At 46.2% G+C, this 23,233-nt stretch overlaps 1 protein-coding gene across 9 annotated transcripts in view; it reads left to right on the top strand.

Annotated features, from left to right (window-relative positions):
* The window catches only part of Tnik (TRAF2 and NCK interacting kinase), a 404,440-nt gene that overhangs the window by 325,185 nt on the left and 56,022 nt on the right, over nt 1–23,233 (top strand). For 6 of the 9 annotated variants that reach the window (XM_075951104.1, XM_075951102.1, XM_075951100.1 and 3 more), the window contains exons 13-18: nt 720–830; nt 1,601–1,687; nt 2,725–2,913; nt 6,183–6,347; nt 9,281–9,520; nt 14,479–14,585. In XM_075951104.1, coding sequence (XP_075807219.1) covers nt 720–830; nt 1,601–1,687; nt 2,725–2,913; nt 6,183–6,347; nt 9,281–9,520; nt 14,479–14,585 — 899 coding nt within the window. The remainder of the gene's footprint in view (nt 1–719; nt 831–1,600; nt 1,688–2,724; nt 2,914–6,182; nt 6,348–9,280; nt 9,521–14,478; nt 14,586–23,233) is intronic. The other 3 variants (XM_075951107.1, XM_075951105.1, XM_075951108.1) reach the window with 1 other exon arrangement.

Below are 23,233 nucleotides of genomic sequence, written 5' to 3' on the forward strand. Positions count from 1 at the left end.
CATTGAACGAGTCACTCTTCCCTTGCCACAGTATTTGCATGTAAACTGGTGGTGAGAACACCTACCTCAAAGACATTTTGAAGATTCAACAAGATAGACACTTACCGTGTGGACTGTACTATTGGCTCTTGGGTAGGGCAGTCGTAAGAGATGAGAATGACATGAGGTCATGATGGTGTTCCCTTAGCATGGGGTCTTACCTGAGCAAGGAGGTGATGTCTGCGTTTACTAATGAATCCTCCAGCAAACAGAAGCAGCCCAGTATGAGCCACAGGGATGTGGTCTAGGTGGGAGTCTGGGAGTTCTGTGGACTCCGCATGTGGCCTTGAATATCCACTCCATTTATTTGAGCCTTGTATCTCTGAAATCTTTGTACGGTCCGATAGTGAAAGGATGGATTGATGCAATGCAATGGGCTTCTAGAGTCTGACAGATCGAAGATGGCTAGTCTCTTGCAGCCTGTTTTGGCAGTCCCAAATGGCCACCAAAAGAAGATGTCTTGGGGAGAGTCCGCATTCCTGGCAAATGACAACATGGTCTACACAACTCCAAATCTCTTGATATCACCCCTCCTTGTCCATGTGTCCCCCAGTGGCCCGAGAGGAAAAGCCTTGGAGCACTTGAGCATCTGTCCTTGAGAGCTCCTGTCTGTTGGGGCAGATCTCATGCTAATCTCACGAGTACCCACCGCTAACATGGTGTCTGCTTGTCTCCCACAGCAACAGAGGCGAGAGAAGGAGCTCCGGAAGCAGCAGGAACGGGAACAACGCCGACACTATGAAGAACAGATGCGTAGGGAAGAGGAGAGGAGGCGGGCGGAGCATGAGCAGGTACTGGGAGGTGGGAAGCCCACCCACAACGTGCCCCCTGGGAACCGCAGCACCAGGGAGCTCTCCGGGGCATAGAACGTAGTCTCCAAGGGCTGTTCTACTATGATTTTTGCCTTTTCCTCAAGCAATAGTTCTTACCTGCTCAAACAGACAAGTACACAGCTTGACAGTGCCCATGCTTCCTACGTAAGCCAGGGCCTCCCCTGACCTTCCTAGAACTTCTGACTTCCCAGCATGGAACCGAGTCCACTGTACCATCATTGAAGATGAACCATGCTATTCAGCTTATTTCTGCTCTCCAGCTCCTGGTGGTGGCTTCTCTAGTGGATAAAAATCACAGCCTGGGCCAGCGAGCTATGGGATGGATCTGTTATACAGACTGAGCACACTAACCTTGCTCTTGTGTTCTGTGCCTGCTGTTGGCACAGAGCCTCGGAACTTTATAGCATTGTTAATTCCAAGGAGTCTATAAGAAAGGTGCCTAATAACGAGCTTTAACATAAAGCTAGCTTCATTAAAACCAAATAGAGACAGGGAATTGCCGAGCCCTCTCAGTCAGCTGCTGCTGGCACGGGGGCTGTGCTTCTGACTGCACCGAACGGCTTGCTTTGCTATGGCCTCCTCTTCCTGTGCGGTGAGGTGCTGGGTACGCTTCCCCCTCCCTTCTCCTCCATTTCACTTGGAAGCTCCTGTTACCTATGCAATTACTGGTTCTTTCTCTCTCTTTTCCTCTTTCCGTTCTGCCCCACTCTCTGCTGCTGCCTCTCCAGGAGTACATCAGGCGACAGTTAGAGGAGGAGCAAAGACAGTTAGAGATCTTACAGCAGCAGCTACTGCATGAACAAGCTCTACTTCTGGTAATGGGAAAGTCACACACCAGCAGACCTGCCTGGTGTTCACCCTGAGTGCGTGCATGCTCGCGTGCGTATATGAGTGTGTGTGTGTCTGCATCTATATGTGTCTTTGTGTTGCCTCCTCCTAACATGCCGATTAAAAAATCAACCTCCTAGACCCCGGAATCTCACAGAGGCCTCATACAATTTCCTGACCCAGTTTGCTAAGTCCTCAACACGTTAGCACGCTTTATTAACTCCCTCCACTTGTGAAACTTTAGCATGAATCCAGCCTTATTATAAGTTCAGACTACATTCAAGACCCACCATGTTTATTGCTGTGTAATTTTGAAAGCCGTTTGCAACACGCAGGAATACAATCACAGCAAATGGACCTCGGCCACAGAGCCTGTTCAGGCCTGCAGTCATGTGTCCTTCGCAGGCTGTTAGCCCTGCCCTTATAATGGGAACAGTTTGTTTCCTGCTCATGCCGCATCCACTGGAAGACCTTCTATTATTGCTGCTGCACGGCTCTCCACATGGGCTTCTTGGTGTACCCTTTTTGTTTTTTCAGTGGCATTCCGCCATCTTTTCAACCTGAAACATAAACTTGCAAATAGCTTGAGTTACTACAGGTTTTATTTAAAGGATAGCGAAGTCTGGTTATTTATTTGGCTCTTTGATTATTTGGTTGTTTATTTGGTTGTATACTCTACCACATGTCTGTCAACGACTGAATTACCAAATCAGGCAGTGAGTGACTCCTTCTAGGGATGACAGTCTGACTACCCTGCATCCCTGTTGGAATTCTCCAGGGACATGTCACTTTCCGAGTGGTGCTCTGTAGGTAACCCGGCATGCCGTACGTCATGTTTGTATCGACATATTCCGTGTGGACACTAACACAAGGCCTGAGTTATCTGCGGGTACTTTGTATCCTTCTTGGAATTCTGTTTGTCTCCCGTTTCCCGTGGTCTCCGCTGCATGCTTTGCTGATGCTCCGCGTGGCTATGTGGTTCCATGTGGTCACGTGCTCTCTTTGCTCTTCCTGCTCTGGGTAGGAATACAAGCGCAAACAGCTGGAAGAGCAGAGGCAAGCGGAAAGACTTCAGAGGCAGCTAAAGCAAGAGCGTGACTATCTGGTGTCCCTCCAGCATCAGAGGCAGGAGCAGAGACCCTTGGAGAAGAAGCCGCTGTACCATTACAAGGAGGGCATGAGTCCCAGTGAGAAGCCAGCCTGGGCCAAAGAGGTAAGAGAGTTGCTGTGTCCATTGCTCCAGTTCATCACTGGGAGCTCATCCATCGGGAGCCCAGAATCCCATTGTAGAGTTGGAAGACACCCATCATAAGAGGCACACCTCACTTCTGGAGGGGCCATGATGCCACTGCAGAGGAATGCTGATCTGCCTGGTACTGCTTCGTCGTAGCTTTCTTGTGCGCCTTCTCGAGTAAAGTGGGTTTTTGTAGGGAAAAAGCAACAAAAATTAGTTTTCCTTATACAAGTCTATTTAGAGGCGCTAGCGACATGGTAAAGTGCTCGCCTCGTAAGCACAAGGACTGGAGTGCAACCTTCGGTATTCACAAAAAAAGCCAGGCCTGGTGGAGAATGCTTATAATCCCGGAAATGGAGAGGTGGAGTCAAGAGGGTATCTGGGGCCCAATTCCAGCCTGTCCTGATGCTGGCACCCACTGAGAGACTATCTCAGAAAGCAAGGCAATGGCATGCTATTTCCAATGTCTGGTTTGCTGTCTTTCCTTCAGTAGTTAAGGGGAAATTTTGGTGCTAAGCACATCTGTGTCCCAACCTTCCTTAGTGCTTTAAGGCAAGATTTTCTAGAGATAAAAATAGAGTCAGGGCCAGCAAGATATCTTATCAACTAAAGATGCTGGCTTCCCAGCCTGGAAACCTGAGTTCAGTCCCTGGAACCAACATGGTAGAAGGAGAGAACTAACTCCCAGAGGTTGTTTTCTGACCTCTGATGTGTTGTGGCGCATGCACACACACACACACACACACACACACACACACGAAATAAACATAAAAATCTTTTGAATGTGTAGTCAAATGCCTTAATAGCACAACCTTCTCATGGCTTTACCATTTTGTTGTCCAAACGCCTCCTTATAAAATTCAGCACATTGACCCATGTTGACATCATTGACTTGGAATTAACAACTGGTTATTATTTTATATGATGTGGACTATGGCAGATTAAGATATTCAAAGGTAGACGCTAGTGCGTGAACTGATTGAAAGCATTGAAATTATGTCCAGCAGTTGCTTAGTAGCCTCTCTACACAACAAATCAGGCACAAAAGTTCCCTGTGAAATTGGCACTCACTTTTTGCCCTGTATCTGACAGCTAAAACTAACACTAATAATCATTACAAGTATGCCTCACTCTGAATATATTTGATTCTGAACATATGGTCATATGCTCATTTCTATACCACAATGCACTCTGAGTTTGGGATATTGGGTGGCCAGAGTGTAGAAATCCAGGTATTTCTCTGAACCGTTTCTACTCCCCAGGGTTCCTGAGCATAAACATTTAGGGAGTGAGGAGATAAGGAATTGCAATTCTTGCAAGAAGTCTGGGATTTAGAAGTGGTACTTGGCTTGGCTGTTGCCATCTTCTTGGGGCTTTGAGGTCTTGAAATGATAGCTGGCTTTACTCTTCTGCTCAGTATATGGCCAGGTAATTATTGCTGCTATAATTCTTTATGCACTCACAAAGTAAACATTTCCTGGTTTATATCTCTGTTCTTTTGTGGCTAGTATAATTGGGTGTGTGGTGAATTTTTAGGACTTGAAGTTTCAAAACCAAAGTCAAGTGGAGGCCAACCAGACACATCCCACAAAGTCATAGTGGGAGAAGAGATGTTCAAATTACACCACATAGAGGCAAGAGGGCTGTTTCCTAATCTGTGGTTTAATGAAGCATGTTTAAATGTTTGAGGCTGAAACAGACTTACTAGGAATAGGAAATCAGGCCTGTTTCTAGAAAGATTCAAAATAGGGTAAGGAAGATAAGAATTAGTAGGATTTTTGAATTTTGTTTCAAATCAGGCAAAAAGAAAAAGAGAGAGAAAGGAGAGAGAGAGAGAGAGAGAGAGAGAGAGAGAGAGAGAGAGAGAGAGAGGGAAAGGAGAGAGACAGAGAGAGGAAAGAAAGAAAGAAAGAGAGAGAGAGAGAGAGGGAAGGAAGGAAGGAAGGAAAAAAGAAAGAAAGAGAGAGAGAGAGAGAGAAGGAAGGAAGGAAGGAAGAAAGAAAGAAAGAAAGAAAGAAAGAAAGAAAGAAAGAAAGAAAGAAAGAAAGAAAATTTAAACCTTTGCTGGCACATCCAGACAGACAGACCTGAATATTGAGTCAACGGAAGGGAGTTAAGGACTCATTCTAATGAGCCAGCAGAGTGAGGAGAATGGTGTGTGGCGTTGTGCTGTATGCTTGAGAGGCACAAACATTATGTTGACTCTAAAGAAATATAGGACAGAACAAGATAAACCCAGAGCAAATCAAGGTCTTTCATCTTGATTGTTGATGTCCATCTTGTTTATTTAACTCTCAAGTCATCCTCGTGACGGCCGATCTGCTGCTTTAAGTACGGACGGACTGAGAGTGACTTTTTATCTACTTAAGAAGATCCACTTGTTCTCTGAGCTTCTGCTGGGAGGTCCTTAGGCTGAGAAAAACCCTGGAGAAGAGGACGTGACAAGGAAATGAAATGGGTTGTGGGAAGAGACGGGGCAGGGGTTGGAGAGAAGATGAAGGGCTAGAAGGTGGGCAGCAGGAGGGGAGTCGGAGGGAGTGGGGCATCAGAGTCCTGCTGGGAACAGGAAGCAGGGGAGGAGCAGTGTATTTTGGGTAACAGGGAGAGACAACTGAAAGGAAAGGGCCCTGAGGAGAAAAAGAAAACGATACAGGAAGTCTGGGTAAGACAGGCATGCCATTAGGGAGCATCCAGGATGCCCCCGTGCCCATCAGCAGCATGCAGAGAAGCACAGAGCTCCTGTGTGCACCTCTACCTCAGTCCTCACGTGGCTCGTACCCCCGTCTCCTGAGTCAGCCAGTGCAGGTTTCTGTCTTCCCCTGTACCATTGCTGCCCACCATAATCCCCTTTGATTATCTGCAGTACACACTATTTCCCTGCCTGGCGCCATGGCTTTGTGACTAATCAGTACGCTAGTAAACCAAGGAGCGCAAGACAAACTCTTAGCAGGCTGTGAATGCCCAGTTAGCTGAACTAAGACAAGCTGATGGGTAACGGAAGGGCTCAAGTGTCTTGCATGTCTTTGTTTACCGAAAGAACTTCCATGAGATGGAGAAAGTAAAGGAGAAAAGGAAAGAAAATGATGGAGAAGAGAAAAGATCTTGCTGCCAAACAAAAATGACAAGTTTGGGCTCTTTGAATTCATCAGAGGGACATAAAAATGCCTGTGTGGGTGATTACAGGAAATCCTTACTGGAAAAGGCACCAACGTCTGGTCATTGAGGCTTTCTTTTCCTTTGACCTCCAGGTAGAAGAACGCTCAAGACTAAATAGACAGAGTTCGCCTGCCATGCCTCACAAGGTCGCCAACAGGATCTCTGACCCCAACCTGCCCCCAAGATCAGAGTCCTTCAGCATCAGTGGGGTTCAGCCTGCTCGGACACCCCCAATGCTCAGACCTGTTGACCCCCAGGTATAATGTCTCTTCTCTTCTAGTGGACACTTGTACCCAGCAATGCTTTAAAAGTCTAGAAGATTCTAGCATGACATAGGACCAAAGAAGTAAAGACTCTTAGCATAGCATTCAGAGGGACAGAAACCTCTCTGCATTGAGAGGCTCAGGAACACAGGTGTGGAGATAGAGCAATTGACCTTCAGTCAACTTCAAGGTCACTTCTTGGTAAAGTGGCTCCTGTGGAGAACCTTGCAAGTGCTGCAGGGTGGGGACATGCATTCTTGTAGCTACAAGCAGGAAAATTAAAATTCATATGTAGATCTCTGAGGTAGACTATGTACACATATTCTTCCTTTCCTTGAAACATGGGTGGAAATCTGAATGGGAACACTAGAATCGGCTTGGTGAAATAGACATGTGCTTTCTTAGCCTGGGGTTCTCCAGGCATGCGCCCCCCCCCCAGGCCAGCGACCTGTAGCACCATTAGCATGGTAAAAATACACACGCCTGTGTCTGTGTCAGACCTGATGACCGGGGACTCGGGGTTGGACCAGGCACACCCCCAGGCCAGCAACCTGCAGCACCCATGAGCTCAGTATAAATGCATACTCCTGTGTCTGCCTCAGCCCTGGTGACCAGGGACTCAAGGTCAGGCCTGCCAGGCTGACTCTAAAAGCCTCCCGGGTTGATTCTGGTGCCCTTTAGAGGCTGAGAAGCACTGTGTGAAGACATTTGGTAGGGAAAGATTATTTCACTGTTAGGAAAGATGCTTCCTGACCATTTCTGCATAGATGAAATTCCAAGTGAGATAGGATGTGGAAATTTCATAGGGGAAAAGGTAATACAGCTTGCTCACACAAACATCTCAATTCCTTCCCAGCTCCCAGCTGCAGTGAGGCTTCCCCAGTGTGTTTTCAGGTCACCTTTGAAGTATGCACTGATGTTTGAACTGGAACCTAAAAGAATAATGATAAAAAAAAATCAATGCTTTTGTGTTTTAAATTGGCAGTAATGAACGAAATTCAAGATGTCTCAGCACCAACCAATTTAATACACCTTCCCCTAATTGTTTTTATCTGTACCTAATTATCTCTTGCAGACTTTTATAAAGGGGACATTTAACAAGGGTTTGCCTTCTTTTGAAAACCTTCAACTTTGACCTTATAATGACCCTTTGCCCTGTGAAAGGGGAGCCCTCCGGGGCAGTGTGCCTTCTGAAATAAGGAGGAAAGAAAAGTATAGACTTTCTATGGAAGCATTCTTCGGGTGCTTCAATGTTTAGGATGCTTGGAATGGTCTGCTCGAGTGAGTTTGGGTTTTGTACTAGAAACTTTACTATGTTTTGTTTTAATGTTATTTAATATATTTAATGGTGTTTACATCCGCATGAACATTGCAAGGTCTATCGGCTGATGCCGAACAGAGCCAAGCACGGAGGATTTCCTTGCTTGTCAGTATGACACTCCAACAGGAATTGCAGACAAAAGAGGGCTTGGCAGGGCATCGTGCACACCAACAGGAAATCAATACAGCTTGAATTAGCGGTTTAATTTAGGAAGCACACTAGATCTTTTTTTCTTCCGAGTCACGGTTCATGGACTACAGGCCAGGCCCGGAGATGGACTCAGGCTCCAGTAGAGAATGCCAGTGTACATGATACGGTAGGGCAGGCTTCGGTAGTCACAGAATGCCGCGGCACACGTAGTGGTGAAAGGCTCCCTCGTGGCCTGGATTTGGGTGATTCTTCTTAAGAGGCCAAATGAAAATCCCAGAAGCCATCCCTGCATGGACCACAGCACTGCATGCCTAACTATTGAAATAACTCCTCAAGAAACATCCTGGCATTAGGGGATGGTGTATGTTGTCCAGTCCTGCAGAGCCTGAGATAAGCCATTCCACAAAGTACTTGCCATACAAGGACCCAAGTCCATGCCCTAGAACACACATTAAAAAAAAAAGCCAGGCATGGTAGTGCATGCTTGTAAACCTAGCACTGGAGAAGTGGGTGCAGAGAACCCTTGAGGCTTGTAGGCCAGGGCTTAGTCAAATTGGCAATTCTAAGCCAGCGAGAAACTTGTTTTAAACCAAGTGACGGCCATGTGTGACACAAGCCTTTAATCCCAGCACCCAGAAGACAGAGGCAGGTAGATTTCTGTGCGTTGTTAAAGGCCAGACTTGACTACACTGAGTTCCTGGCCAGCCTGAGCTGCACAGAGAGACCCTGTCTCAAGAAAGGGCAGAAGAAGGAGGGAGGAAAAGAGTCAGAGAGTCAGACAGACTATAAACCAGGTAAACATTCTGAAGCTGATCTCCAGCCTCTAAACATACATGTGCACCTGCATACAAACACACACACGCACACACAGGGTGCGCGGAGAAACACATAAGGAAGAAAGAGTACATGATAAAGCTCAGCGGTGAAATCTACTTAATCTCTTTCCACCTGGGATTGCTCAAGTCTGAAAAGAGACTGGTTGTGTCTACCCCAGGGTGGACTCAGTGAGCTCCGGAAAGGAAAGCAGTTTAGAGCATCTCCTCTTCCACAGAACAATGTATCTAAAGTCAAAGCTAAGGGCTTTACAAGAGGGAGCACAGGATAGCTTATAAAACAGCTTGTGTTGCTGTCCAAGGAATGTTGACTAAAGGTAATTATTGTCACTACCACCACACTACTCCTTGACTTCTCAGCAGTTCCAGCGAAAACACCACGCCTGCTGCCAGGATCCCTGATTAAGCCCTCCGTGTTTTCTACTGAAGATTCTGGAGGCTGTAAGAAGCATGTGTGCAGCCTTGACTAATGGGAGGCCTGTGAGGTTCATCCCAAGTGCAGCTATTGCTAACTGAAAACCACCTTGTCAATAGCTCTGACGAATTCAGCTCCTGCATGCAGAACTTCTTGTCCCTTCGACCTATGGGCTTCTAATAATGCTGACTTTGTGCTGTCTGCTTAGATCCCACAGCTGGTAGCTGTAAAATCCCAGGGACCTGCCTTGACCGTCTCCCAGTCAGTGCACGAGCAACCCACAAAGGGCCTGTCTGGGTTCCAGGAGGCTCTGAATGTGACCTCTCACAGGGTTGAGATGCCACGCCAGAACTCAGATCCCACCTCAGAAAACCCTCCTCTCCCGACTCGCATTGAGAAGTTCGACCGAAGCTCTTGGTTACGACAGGAAGAAGATATTCCACCAAAGGTAACGTCGGTGCTGCGGTGTGTCTGTGTCCTCCACGCTGGGTGTGTCTGTTATCACCACCACCAGCAGCATCCTCCGTGCTGGGTGTGTCTGTACCACCACCATCAGCATCCTCCATGCTGGGTGTGTCTGTATCACCACCACCATCAGCATCCTCCGTGCTGGGTGTGTCTGTATCACCACCACCATCAGCATCCTCCGTGCTGGGTGTGTCTGTATCACCACCACCATCATCCTCCATGCTAGGTGTGTCTGTATCACCACCACCATCAGCATCCTCTGTGCTGTGGTGTGTCTGTATCACCACCATCAGCATCCTCCGTGCTGGGTGTGTCTGTATCACCACCACCATCAGCATCCTCCATGCTGGGTGTGTCTGTATCACCACCATCAGCATCCTCCGTGCTGGGTGTGTCTGTATCACCACCACCATCAGCATCCTCCGTGCTGGGTGTGTCTGTATCACCACCACCATCAGCATCCTCCATGCTGGGTGTGTCTGTGTCACCACCATCAGCATCCTCCGTGCTGGGTGTGTCTGTATCACCACCACCATCAGCATCCTCCATGCTGGGTGTGTCTGTATCACCACCACCATCAGCATCCTCCGTGCTGGGTGTGTCTGTATCACCACCACCATCAGCATCCTCCGTGCTGGGTGTGTCTGTATCACCACCACCATCAGCATCCTCCATGCTGGGTGTGTCTGTGTCACCACCATCAGCATCCTCCGTGCTGGGTGTGTTTGTATCTCCACCATCAGCATCCTCCGTGCTGGGTGTGTCTGTATCACCACCACCATCATCCTCCATGCTGGGTGTGTCTGTATCACCACCATCAGCATCCTCCGTGCTGGGTGTGTCTGTATCACCACCACCATCAGCATCCTCCGTGCTGGGTGTGTCTGTATCACCACCACCATCAGCATCCTCCGTGCTGGGTGTGTCACCACCACCATCAGCATCCTCCATGCTGGGTGTGTCTGTATCACCACCACCATCAGCGTCCTCCATGCTGGGTGTGTCTGTATCACCACCATCAGCATCCTCCATGCTGGGTGTGTCTGTGTCACCACCATCAGCATCCTCCGTGCTGGGTGTGTCTGTATCACCACCATCAGCATCCTCCATGCTGGGTGTGTCTGTATCACCACCACCATCAGCGTCCTCCATGCTGGGTGTGTCTGTATTACCACCATCAGCATCCTCCATGCTGGGTGTGTCTGTATCTCCACCATCAGCATCCTCCGTGCTGGGTGTGTCTGTATCACCACCACCATCAGCATCCTCCATGCTGGGTGTGTCTGTATCACCACCATCAGCATCCTCCATGCTGGGTGTGTCTGTATCACCACCACCATCAGCATCCTCCATGCTGGGTGTGTTTGTATCACCACCACCATCAGCATCCTCCATGCTGGGTGTGTCTGTATCACCACCATCAGCATCCTCCGTGCTGGGTGTGTCACCACCACCATCAGCATCCTCCATCCTGCGGTGTGTCTGTATCACCATCACCATCAGCATCCTCCATGCTGGGTGTGTCTGTATCACCACCACCATCAGCATCCTCCGTGCTGCGGTGTGTCTGTATCACCACCATCAGCATCTTCCGTGCTGGGTGTGTCCGTATCACCACCACCATCAGCATCCTCCGTGCTGGGTGTGTCACCACCACCATCAGCATCCTCCGTGCTGGGTGTGTCTGTATCACCACCACCATCAGCATCCTCCGTGCTGGGTGTGTCTGTGTCCTCCGTGCTGGGTGTGTCTGTATCACCACCACCATCAGCATCCTTCATGCTGGGTGTGTCTGTATCACCACCACCATCAGCATCCTCCGTGCTGGGTGTGTCTGTATCACCACCACCATCAGCATCCTCCGTGCTGGGTGTGTCTGTGTCACCACCATCAGCATCCTCCGTGCTGGGTGTGTCTGTGTCACCACCATCAGCATCCTCCGTGCTGGGTGTGTCTGTATCACCACCATCAGCATCCTCCATGCTGGGTGTGTCTGTATCACCACCACCATCAGCATCCTCCGTGCTGGGTGTGTCTGTGTCACCACCATCAGCATCCTCCGTGCTGGGTGTGTTTGTATCACCACCATCAGCATCCTCCGTGCTGGGTGTGTCTGTATCACCACCATCAGCATCCTCCATGCTGGGTGTGTCTGTACTACCACCATCAGCATCCTCCATGCTGGGTGTGTTTGTATCACCACCACCATCAGCATCCTCCGTGCTGGGTGTGTCTGTATCACCACCACCATCAGCACCCACCACTATTCCATCCCTTTCACAGTTTGGAGACCACGATTGTGCCTAGGCCCTTCCCTCCTCACAGCTGCCATTGCCCTTTCTCTAAGCTAAGTCTTAGGCAGTCATTTCTGATCTTTGTTTTCCCGGGGGGCGGGGGGAGGGCAGAGACTCAGTATGAGTGAGAGGGAAGTAAAGTCTTCACACAGAACTGGAACTCGCAACCCCGAACACTCTAGACCACTTTGCTGTTCCTGTTAGAAGATAGACTAGTGGATATTTTCAATGATCATTGCACCTATAGCTAGACAAACCAGAGAAACAAAAGAAAATTCCCTTACTCTTATATTTAACAGCACAAAACTCAACCAGATTTTTGAAGGTTCAGGCAATGGTCTGGATCCTGTAGAGAGGAGACTCGGTCAGTAAAGTGCTTGCCATATAGGCACTGGACCTGAGTTCAAGACTCCAGCACTCACATAAAAGCCAGGCACGGTGACATATGTCTATAACCCTAGTCCTGAGGAGGTGGAGACAAGACAACCCATAGCCAGAAAGTCGATAAACTGGTGAGCTCCAGGTTCAATGAGACACTCACACACACAGAGAGAGAGAGAGAAACAGAGACAGAGACAGAGAGACAGGCAGAGGCAGCTACCCAACACTGACCCTAGCTCCATAGGCATACGCACACAGGGCTGTCACACTCATGCACACACATATGAAAACACATACACACAAATGCCTTTCGGCATTTCAGTTGGCTCATGTAAGGAATGCGCCCTCTAAGCGAAGGGGTACTTTATTCCCAGCCTTAATACAGAGAACTGTACTTCAGAGTGAAATGACTAGCTTTCCCACTCTACAGAACAACCTTGAATTCTTTTCTTTCATTATACATTGCCAAATTGTTATTTGTTCTAAGCAATATTCTAGAATGTCTACAGTCAACCTGGATGTCTTTAAAATGCTAACGACATTTCCTGGTCCGTGAATGTCTTTCCTCCTGAGCTCAGCACACGATGAAGCTGTGATTATTAGAATGTCCCATAATTTCCATAAAAATCAAGTAGTTTTAATGATTTACAAGCAATCATTATCTCCCTCTGAAGTGGGAATCACAACAGGATTGCCATCATTTTGACAATCAAACACGGACAATGTTTGAAACCTGGAAGGGGAAATGGCTAAGCCTCTCTCTAAATCCTTGCGGGTAGACATGCGGAAAGCCAGGGAGAAACATTAGGTCAGTGGAAATACTCAGGGTTTGGTCCTCATTGAGCCCTTCTCTCCAAATGTTCTCATTTACAAAGAGAAAGCGGGGGAATGACAACAGTAAGGTTTAATCTGAACGGGTGTTGTACCGATTGGACCATTTTGTTTTGCTTCCTTGATTCTACTTTGTGTTAAAATGAATTATAACAAAACATTTCTTTCAAAATAGACAGAGGATAACACTTACATTGAAAGTCATCTTTTGCACTAATATTAGTGTGTTTCTTGGACTCCCTTTGCATAATACCTGAACGCACAAGCAGGAGTCTGCAAGCTTTGCGAGAGAAGACACCTTTGAACTCCACCCCGCACTGTCCCGGCTGAGCTAGTAATACATACTTGTGCTATGCTTCCCAGCCATATTATCCTCACACAGGCATTTTGAAGACCCTTCTAGTATTTCCAATATTAATTATGTTTTATAAATAGCATTTACTAATTAACCACCCAAACACAATGTTTGAGGTGTGGGGTTGTATTTAACAATAGTAGCTCACTTAGGAAGTATAACAGTCCATGTTTTCACGTTATAAGAGCGGTAAGAGCTGCAGAGATCACCTAGCGGTCAGAGCACTTCTGCTCTTGAGAGAACCCTGGGTCATTTCCCCACACCCATACTGGTTGGCTCACAAATACCTGGAACTCTGGTTCTAGGAGATCTGATGCCTTCTCCCTGCTTCCACGGGCACCCAGCACAAACGTGTGATCCATGCATGCAGGGATTCACACATACACAAATATTGAAAAGTAAGTAATAAAGAGATAGCTTCTCCAGGCTCCCCAGCATGTGATTTACTGTCGAGGTCTAGACTGGTGCCCTAGCTCTTCACTAGAGTTCATAATCTATTTGTTCATTGTGCTGTGAGCTAAAGTGAAATGTGGCGTTGTCCCCTGTGCAGCTCCCACCAACTGCACTTCTCAGAAGTAAGGGCACTCACTGCACAGAGATCTCTCACCTACTGCACAGAGATCTCCCCACCTACTGCATCCACAGGAGTAGGGGTGCTCACTGCACAGAAATCTCCCCACCTACTGCACCGAGATCTCCCCACCTGCTGTGCTCCACAGGAGTAAGGAAGGGTGCTCACTGCACAGTGATCTCCCCTAGCTACCACTTGTTCAAACAAGAGAAGGTAGTTTCTTATAGCTCAGTAAGTCAAGGTCATTAGTGCGCCCTCTGCTGTATTAAGATTGAAATGACCTTAATAGCTGTGGAGCAGCCCTCCTGGACTCTTGACAGCAAGCAGGTAGTCCCTTGGCTTTGTTTTGGAGTTAGCTGTTTCACTGAAGGATTGCAGACAGTTCTTCCTAAAGGAGGCAGCTTCTGTAGCTTATAGCCAGCCTTCCAAGAGGAGAAGACTCTTCAGAGAGTAGCCTACCTGCATTGTATTATGGGAAATAATTCTCAATTCCTGTTTTCTTCCAGGTGCCTCAAAGAACAACTTCTATATCCCCAGCATTAGCCAGGAAGAATTCCCCTGGGAATGGCAGTGCTCTGGGCCCCAGACTTGGATCTCAACCAATCAGAGCAAGGTAAGGGGAGAAAGGTCACCATGATTATCCAAGATACCTGCTTTCCCAAAGAATGTCTCTGATCTTTTCTTTATTCCTGAAGTATGTGCCCTTGTCACCTGGACTGTCGACTTTGATGGCCTTTTATAACTTCACTATGAGGTTTTGAAAATCTGGGCACAAACTTAGAAATACAGATGTGGCTCAGCATTGCATACCTTTGCTTCGGAGAGCAGCCGTGGAGCCAGAAGAAGGAAATCGGAGTTGAAGTGAAGTGCCAGGTCAAGAAAGGTGCCCCAGGAGCCACTGGAACACAACAAAGCTCTTCCCTAGGAAACAGCGACTCCAGAAACTCTGTACCTTGTCCCAACAGAACCAACTCTGATCAGGAAGTCACCCTACTGGAGTTATGCAGGGTCTCTGAAATACAATTATACTTCCACTATTTACTCTATGTCCTTCCAGGACTTTCCATCCAATGCATAGTCCTATAATCAGGAGGGTACATCCAACTTGTGCTGGTTGGTGCAGATGTCTCAAGGGCTGCTGGGAAGTAAACAGTGCCTGCACGGTATCTGGGCAGACTTAATGTGGCGACAGATGCTGTTTGTTGCTGTCGCTCATCAAGTTTCCCTTGGATCTGTCGTGATGAATGCATCCGTTTTTAGGATCCACTGGAATAGCCAGTGGCCTCTGCTGAGGCTATAAAAAGGATGACTAGGGCAGGCTGTTTTCTTCTTCTCTGTGCTCACGATGAGAGAAAGACCACAAAGAGGGAAGGGGAGAAAGGAGGAGGATGGGGACACTTATGATTTTGTTTGTATACAGAATCCTTTTGATCTTAACTCTTCCCTTGAAAGACCTTAGGTAGGGGTCATTCCCAAAAGGAGGAAGCAGTTGACTTAGAATCTCTTTGGGGGAAATGTTCCCACTTCATTCTAAGTGGAGCTGCAAATTGTAGGAGTCTATGAATCCCTTGTTCTTCTGCAGGTAGCCAGATCTGTGCCTAGCTGGTGTAGCTAAGCAATCCTACATTAGCGGAAAGCTGTGCCCAGGGGACAGAGGCATGCTAGCACTGGGCACAGGCTGAGCTTTATCAGTCCCTCTCTTCCAGTCACCAGTGCGTCCTGATCTCTCGAACCCTGCCCTAGAGGCTGTTTTCATTAGGCCAGTTGCTTGGAATTTGGATGCTTAGATAAAGAATCATCCCAACCTTAAGTACTTTTCTGTTAACCAAACAGAAAGACCTGCTATTACAGTCAAGTAAGAAGCAGCTGTTTAATTCTTCAGAAATGTTTTTAATAACATTTCAGGCCCAAGATAATGGGTATTTGATAGTCAGTAACCTATAAATGGTGTTTCCTTTGGGATACTTAAATACTATATTTGTGCAAAGAATGTAAACTCTATAAGAGACGATGACCAGTGTCTGCCCACTGACAGCCGAGAAGTGGCCTAACAGTTTGCGGTTATCCACCTACAGTGCACAATCGAAGATTGGGGCTGAGAGGGTGGAGACTCCCCATCTCTTCATGTGTGACAGTCTGCAGAACACTCCTGCTTCTGCCAGCATTCACCTCCCCATGACCGAATGTGACTCTATGGCTCTTAGAAGTGGTTCAGGGCAGTTGTTGCATAAGCCTGGCAATTTGAGTTTTATCTTCAGAACCCATATAAAATTAGGAGAGAAGCCCACAAAGCTATCCTCTGACCCCCACAAGTTTTCCATGGTGTATGGAGACATCAGTGTCCAGTGTTCTTCTCAATGACCCTCCATCCTGTTTTCTGAGGAAGGGTTTCTCACTGCTGCAGCTAGGACAGCTAAAGATGCTCCCATCTCTGCCTGCCCAGCCCTGGGATTACAGATGGTGCTACAGCACTTTCCAGGTGGCTATGAGGCTCTAAATTCAGGCCTTTGTGTTTGCATAGTAAGTGCTTGGCTTACTGAGTCATCTGGTGGGATGCCCTGCCTCCCGTGCTGCTGCTAGTATGGAAACAGCCCTAACTCTTGGCTAGACCTAAGTGACAGGCCATCACTTCTCACAGTTCTGCAAGTGAACTTGAAAGTTCTATGATCTGGCTTGGAGAGATGGCTCAGTGGTTAAGAGCATTGCCTGCTCTTCCAATGGTCCTGAGTTCAATTCCCAGCAACCACGTTGTGGCTCACAACCATCTGTAATGATGTCTGGTGCCCTCTTCCGGCCTGCAGGCATACACACAGAAAGAATATTGTATACATAATGAATAAATAAATATTTTTGAAAAGTTCTATGATCTGAGCTCACTCACGCAACTTCCCTGAGCTGCCCTTTCAGCTGTATCTCTCACTCCCCAAGCTCTTCCCTCTGGGCATGTTCAATTTTGTCCATCTCAGATCAGAATGTCATAGGGGAAGACACAAATGCACAGGGTTTTGGAAGATTTTTCTTGAGTCATCTTCCTTGTATTATAGTGGGTTCATGGCTAAGCCCTGGGCATGGAAAGAAACTTCACGGGGTCATCAACACTGGGACTCATGCCTCCTCCCCAGTTCCTCATGGTTCTTCTGCTTCTGGCCAACAGACGATCATTCATCAAGGGATTTGCCTGCTCTCTCATGCTCCTAAGCTGTGTTTCCTATACTCGGTCAACATTCCTTTCATTTCTTTACCACCTTTTTAGTGAGTCTCAAGAGAAACGAGAAAACTAGCAAAGTTAGAGTAGATTTCGGTGACAATTACAGAGCTTAGTAGAGAACAGACTCGGGACATTTTTGTGTTATTTGTTATTTCATTTGCTAAAGCTAACTAATATATGATAATGGTATATGTCCAAGACTATGTGTGGTTTAGGACCAAGTGTTGCTGATGGCCAGGGACTGACTCCAGGACCCATGAGTCTAAATGCACCTCATGCTTGTCAGGCTACACACGTCTTTGGGGATAAATTAAGCCTTACCTCTCTTTTCTTATCTTGCCTTGGAGTCAGTATGTAAGTGAACTTGCTTAAAGAAAGGATAAATTTGATAGCTAGAACCCATGTAAAATGTCAGGTATGGTGATATACTTACAATCCCAACAGTAGACATTATAGACAGGGGATCCCTGGGGCTCAATGGCCATCCATTCTAGCCACTTATGGTGAGCTCCAGGCCAATGAAGACTCCCGAGGAACACCTATGGTTGTATTCTGACTTCCCTAAGCACACCTTATACATTCAGCCACATGCACAACTCTACATACATATACACATACATTATTTTTAACAGCAAGGCTTCTCTCCTCTTCCTGAACAACTTAGGAACCCAGAGATCAAGATGGTAATGCTTCAACAAAAGTAGACTCCTGGTCCCTAAGTCACCACATAGAAAAGAACCCCCAAGGAAAGTGGTTCTTCTTGTCAGTATTCTGGTATGAATAAGAAATAAACTATGTGCTGAGTGAGCAAAAGAGGAAAAACAGACAGAAGCTGAAGGTTAAGAAGTTTATATTTTGTTTCCTCCACTTAAAATAGTGAATCCCAGATTCCAAGGGCAAGACGTAATATAGTAACAGTCAAATGTGAGCTATTCCATAACAACCTGAAAACAACAGGTTTGAATCAACTGTAACTGTGTAGTACCCTAGATGGAAGAATCTAGAATCAGAGTGTGCACCTGAGTGTGTGTGGCTAATACAAGAAAATCAGAACCTTCTATCCTAGGTATACTTCCTTCCCAAAGAAATACTTCTCCACTATCTTACCTCTTTGCTGTGTGAAAACAGCAAGTATTTGTGGGCAGGCCTTTCAGGACCTTATCTTCTGTTCCTGAGGCAATTTATATCTATTTTAGTGTTTAATAAATACCTCTTGAAGCACTATGAATGGCATAGTATCTTCATTGCATTACAAATACTCAATAAAGTGTGTGTGTGTGTGTGTGTGTGTGTGTGTGTGTGTGTGTGGTGTAGGTCAGAAGATACCTTAGTGGGATTGGTTATCTGTAGGTTCCAGGCATTAAACTCAGGTTGCCATGGTAAGACAGCAAGTGTCTTTACGCTCTGTGCCATCTTACCAGCTAACATTACAAGTATTGACTATTTAAACCATGTAGCGGTTCCAAGGCAATGGCTTTCGTCACCTTCATTTTATAGATGGGGAGCCGAAGTAAACAGAGCTCAAAAATATTGCCAGTGTGTCAGAGGAGGAAGTGGTAGGACTAGGATTCGAACTCTGATAGTCTGCCCTGGCATCTCCTCACTCACTAATCGACAAGACACCATTTTGTCTCTTTCTCACCCTGCTGTTTATAGGTCTGTACCAGTCTCTCTGAATCTTGAAGGCATTGCCCCCTACCCTGTGGCGCTCTTTATATTTTAAGGGATGAGATCCTTTGGAACTTGTTTGTATCCCCAAGGTGTCCCCACTCATCTAGGAACAGTGTCATCTCATCCTTTCCACAGCTCCCTCTGTGGGTGAAGATGGGGATGGCACAGTCTCCTGCCCACCAAACCGGGCATTGCTAAAGTTCAAGCTCCACAGGCAGGTCTTACCTGCTCCTGGGTACCAAAGGCCTCATCCTATGAGTGCGACCAGGAAAGTTGAAATAAAGATTGCAATTGATAATATAAATATATTGCTATCTTAAAACTCCTAGGCACTTTAATGTTTAGCTTTGATTCATGTGTTCCTCTTAAACCAAATTAAAATTTGCTCAAACAAGTACTTTTGAAATATGAAAAGATTTAAATTAAGCCAGAAACACCCAGTCCAAAAGACCAGTGACTAAATGTTTAATCTCAGAAAATAATTCCCTGTCCAGTCCCAAACATATCTTCTTTTGACTAGGATTTTTTCTTATTGGCCATGTCATCAAAGTAAAGAGAATTTTGGCAGTCAGCCAGTTAATTAAAGACCTGGCCCAAGGCTGTGAACACAAAATCACTTTGTAATCCTCATTTTCTGCTTTGACTTTTTTTTTATAATCCAACAGATATAATAATTGCTACATACACTCTCAATGTTTGTCTTATAGAGAAAACATCATTGTTTGCTGCGTAGAAAAATGTGAATTAAAAGTTAGCATTTAAAGAAATGTATTTGGAATTTTTGACGTTTTTGCATGCTTGGATCCAAGTAGTCTTGGTTACTGTGTGAATAAGGGAAATCTGTTCCCCAGTAGAATTCTGAAGTTGAACCTCTATGAGCATTTATTTTTCACCCTTCAGCCCATACATACATATATAATAAGAAAGAGAAAAATAGCCTATGGCATTTTTTACATATTACTCATATTTTTAAGTAAAGAGAAGTAGGGTAGAAAAGACATTAAGTTCCCGTATTGTCTGTGTGGTTACAGAGACACGAAATATTTCTTTTAGAGTTCAGCAGCAAGAATGGCAATCAGCACCTGGAGAGAAGGTTTGTGCTAATGAGGCCTAAGTCAGGCATTGAATGCTCATGGGGTCTAATTAGCCTCACACACGAAGAAACTCTGAGCTTCATCAAAGATGCATGTGTATCCCAGATAGTCCTGCCAATAGCCAGGACCCCTCACATGCCCACAGTCTTCTGTCTGCCCTTGTTTATCTCCTAGGCTGGCACCCACACCAGGCCCGCCTTGGGGGGCAGGTAGCAGGCCTTAAGAACCAGTGCTAGGCAACCACGCTTCTCTTCCAATCAGCTCACTTTCTCTTTCCTACCACAGACTTGGCGAACTGCCTTGCTGGCCTCTGCTTCACATCTATTCACATGCACAAGAAAGACACCAGCTTTTGTCACACTCGGGCTATGTCCAGACTTTCTGATGCTATCCCAAGTCCCAGCATGCCTCACTCCTCTATACCACCACCCACGACCCCTAACGTATATGCACTTTCCCAAACACCAATGGCATTTACAGTCTCTTTTCACGTTGCTTTCGGAGTTGCTCTTAACTCTTAACTCTGGTCTCTACCACATATATCTCGTTGCCATGGCGATGGTGTCACTTGACAGTACAGCTCCTGGCCTCCCCTTCTCCAACCCTCATTTTGATCCAACAAGACTCAGTTTAGATGTGATTCAACCAAATTTTGACTGAAGCATCGAAGGCAAACGAGATAGAACAAGTAGCTGAATGCTGGCTGTCACCACATGACATGAGAGAGCATTGCAGAGCCTGTACCAGCACCATCCTCTCAATATATTTTTAGTACAATGAAGATGACGTCATCATTCCATAAAATCCAACAGTATAAGAAACCTAAGTGCCACCCACCACTCTTGGTCTATAATATATTTGGTTAGTAATAAATTTTACAATTAATTTAGAAATTCATTAATAATTCCCTGATCACCACTCTTTCATAAAAGAGTGGCGGAGAAGCCACTATTTGAGGATTAGGGATCATTGTTTTTTATGAAAAATAGCGTGTTTATCATGGAAGATACTTAGAAAAGAAGCATTGATCATTTTGAGTGTTTCCTAATTTAAGGGTATTTGCATGAGACCCAAATTTATTTCAACCCCTTAGATACAAACAGTTCTCGGAAAATTAGCTATGGTACATTAAAGAGCGTCATTATTACAGCAAGAATTCTTGGTTCTCCTCGGGTCACACCAGCAGTGACTATGCAGCCGGCTTTACTGTTGAGTCCGCACCCACTTCCCACAGATGCCGTAGAGTAAATATTGTCATAAATTCTAAATTTATATCATCAAAACTAATAAATTGTGAGACATGATAATTTTTACACGAAATTCTATCCCCCATTCCTATTATGGTAATACTGAGTGAGTGAATAATAACTGCTCTTTGGGGTCAAGAAAGATGGACGCGAGGGGCTTGAAGAGATGGCTCGGCAGTTCAGAACACTTGCCATTCTTACAGAACACTGGAGTCCAATTCCCAGAATCCACAGCAGGTGTTAACAATCACCTGTAACTTCACCTGCACGGAGACTGACACCTCCTTCTGGTCACCACAGTCACGTACACACACACACACACATACGCATGCACGCACACACGCAGGCATGCCTGCACGTGCACATATATGCACAAAATTTCATAGAGAAGCATAATCACATAGATTACAATGAAAATTACTAATCTTTATACATTAGTGTATACATGTATGTTTACAGTGTTTATGACCTTTTAACCAAGAATTCCAAAATTAGGAACTAGAGTTGAACTTTGGTGTGCAGACAGATGGCCAGTTCTGGGTTGCTTGTCACAGCAATGTGTTGGAAGCCCCACAAATGACCAACAGCAGAAGAACGACCAAACGGATTTGTCTATATGATGGGCTATTTTACAGCCAGCACTTTTCAGATAACAATTAAATGCTCACCATACAGGGTTAGGAAGAAAAAAGTAAGAGACAAAATTGAATATTTGATAATTTGCCAAATAGTAAAATACAGTTGACTGTTTCCTAGCTTGGAATTGCATGTGCTGTTCCTTATTCTTCCTTTTCATATATTTCGAGTTGTTTACAACAAATACTGGAAGAACTGGGATTTTTTGGCATTTTAAACTCTTTTTTGTTATTTTTTATTCTTTTTATTGAACTATTTACATTTTTCTCTGCTCCCCTTCCTTCCTTTGCCTCCCCTTTTACCATCTCCCATGGCCCCCACACTCAGTTTAGTCAGGAGATCTTGTCTTTTTCTCCTTCCTATGTAGGTCCATGTTTGTTTCTCTTAGGGTCCTCTTTGTCTAGGTTCTCTGGGGTTGTGAACTATAGGTTGGTTTTTCTTTGTTTTATGGAGAGAACTGTTTAAAGGAAGATCTCTTGCTAGGGTTCCTCATCTCAGAGCTAGTACTATAGTATGTTGACCCAAGAATTGAGTTTGGAGCTCATCCTCTACCCTTTTAGGGTCTATCCTCCCAGTCTCTACCCTCCCAGCACCTACCCTCCCAGCCTCTACCCTCCCAGCCTCTACCCTCCCAGCCTCCACCCTCCCAGCACCTACCCTCTCAGCCTCTACCCTCCCAGCACCTACCCTCTCAGCCTCCACCCTCCCAGCACCTACCCTCTCAGCCTCTACCCTCCCAGCCTCTACCCTCCCAGCCTCCACCCTCCCAGCACCTACCCTCCCAGCCTCTACCCTCCCAGCCTCTACCCTCCCAGCCTCTACCCTCTCAGCCTCCACCCTCCCAGCACCTACCCTCCCAGCCTCTACCCTCCCAGCACCTACCCTCCCAGCCTCTACCCTCTCAGCCTCTACCCTCTCAGCCTCTACCCTCTCAGCCTCTACCCTCCCAGCCTCCACCCTCCCAGCCTCTACCCTCCCAGCCTCTATCCTCCCAGCCTCTACCCTACCAGCATCTGCCCTTCCACCATTTATCCTTTGCTTTGGGACTTCAGGAGTCACTACCAATAGCAAGCACCCATAATCTAAGTAATGTATACAAAATTAAAAGAACATATATTTATATGTACCATGTGATTTTTAATAGTCATTATAAACTGTGAAGTGAATTCAAATAGTTACCATTTTTGTGATGAGAACGTTTAGGATCTACTTCAAAGCTGGATGTGGTGCCACAGTAATCTATATAATGAGATCCTTTCTCAAAGAAAATTCTACTTTACGCTTACATATTAAGTAAAGGCACCACACTGTACAATAGATCTTGAAGGCTTGTTCATCCTGTCTAACTGAAACATTTCTTTGCTTAACATCTCACCGTTCCCATACAAACCTTAGAGCTGCTAAT

Source organism: Microtus pennsylvanicus, chromosome 16 (genome assembly GCF_037038515.1).
Source record: "Microtus pennsylvanicus isolate mMicPen1 chromosome 16, mMicPen1.hap1, whole genome shotgun sequence".
NCBI lineage: Eukaryota > Metazoa > Chordata > Mammalia > Rodentia > Cricetidae > Microtus > Microtus pennsylvanicus.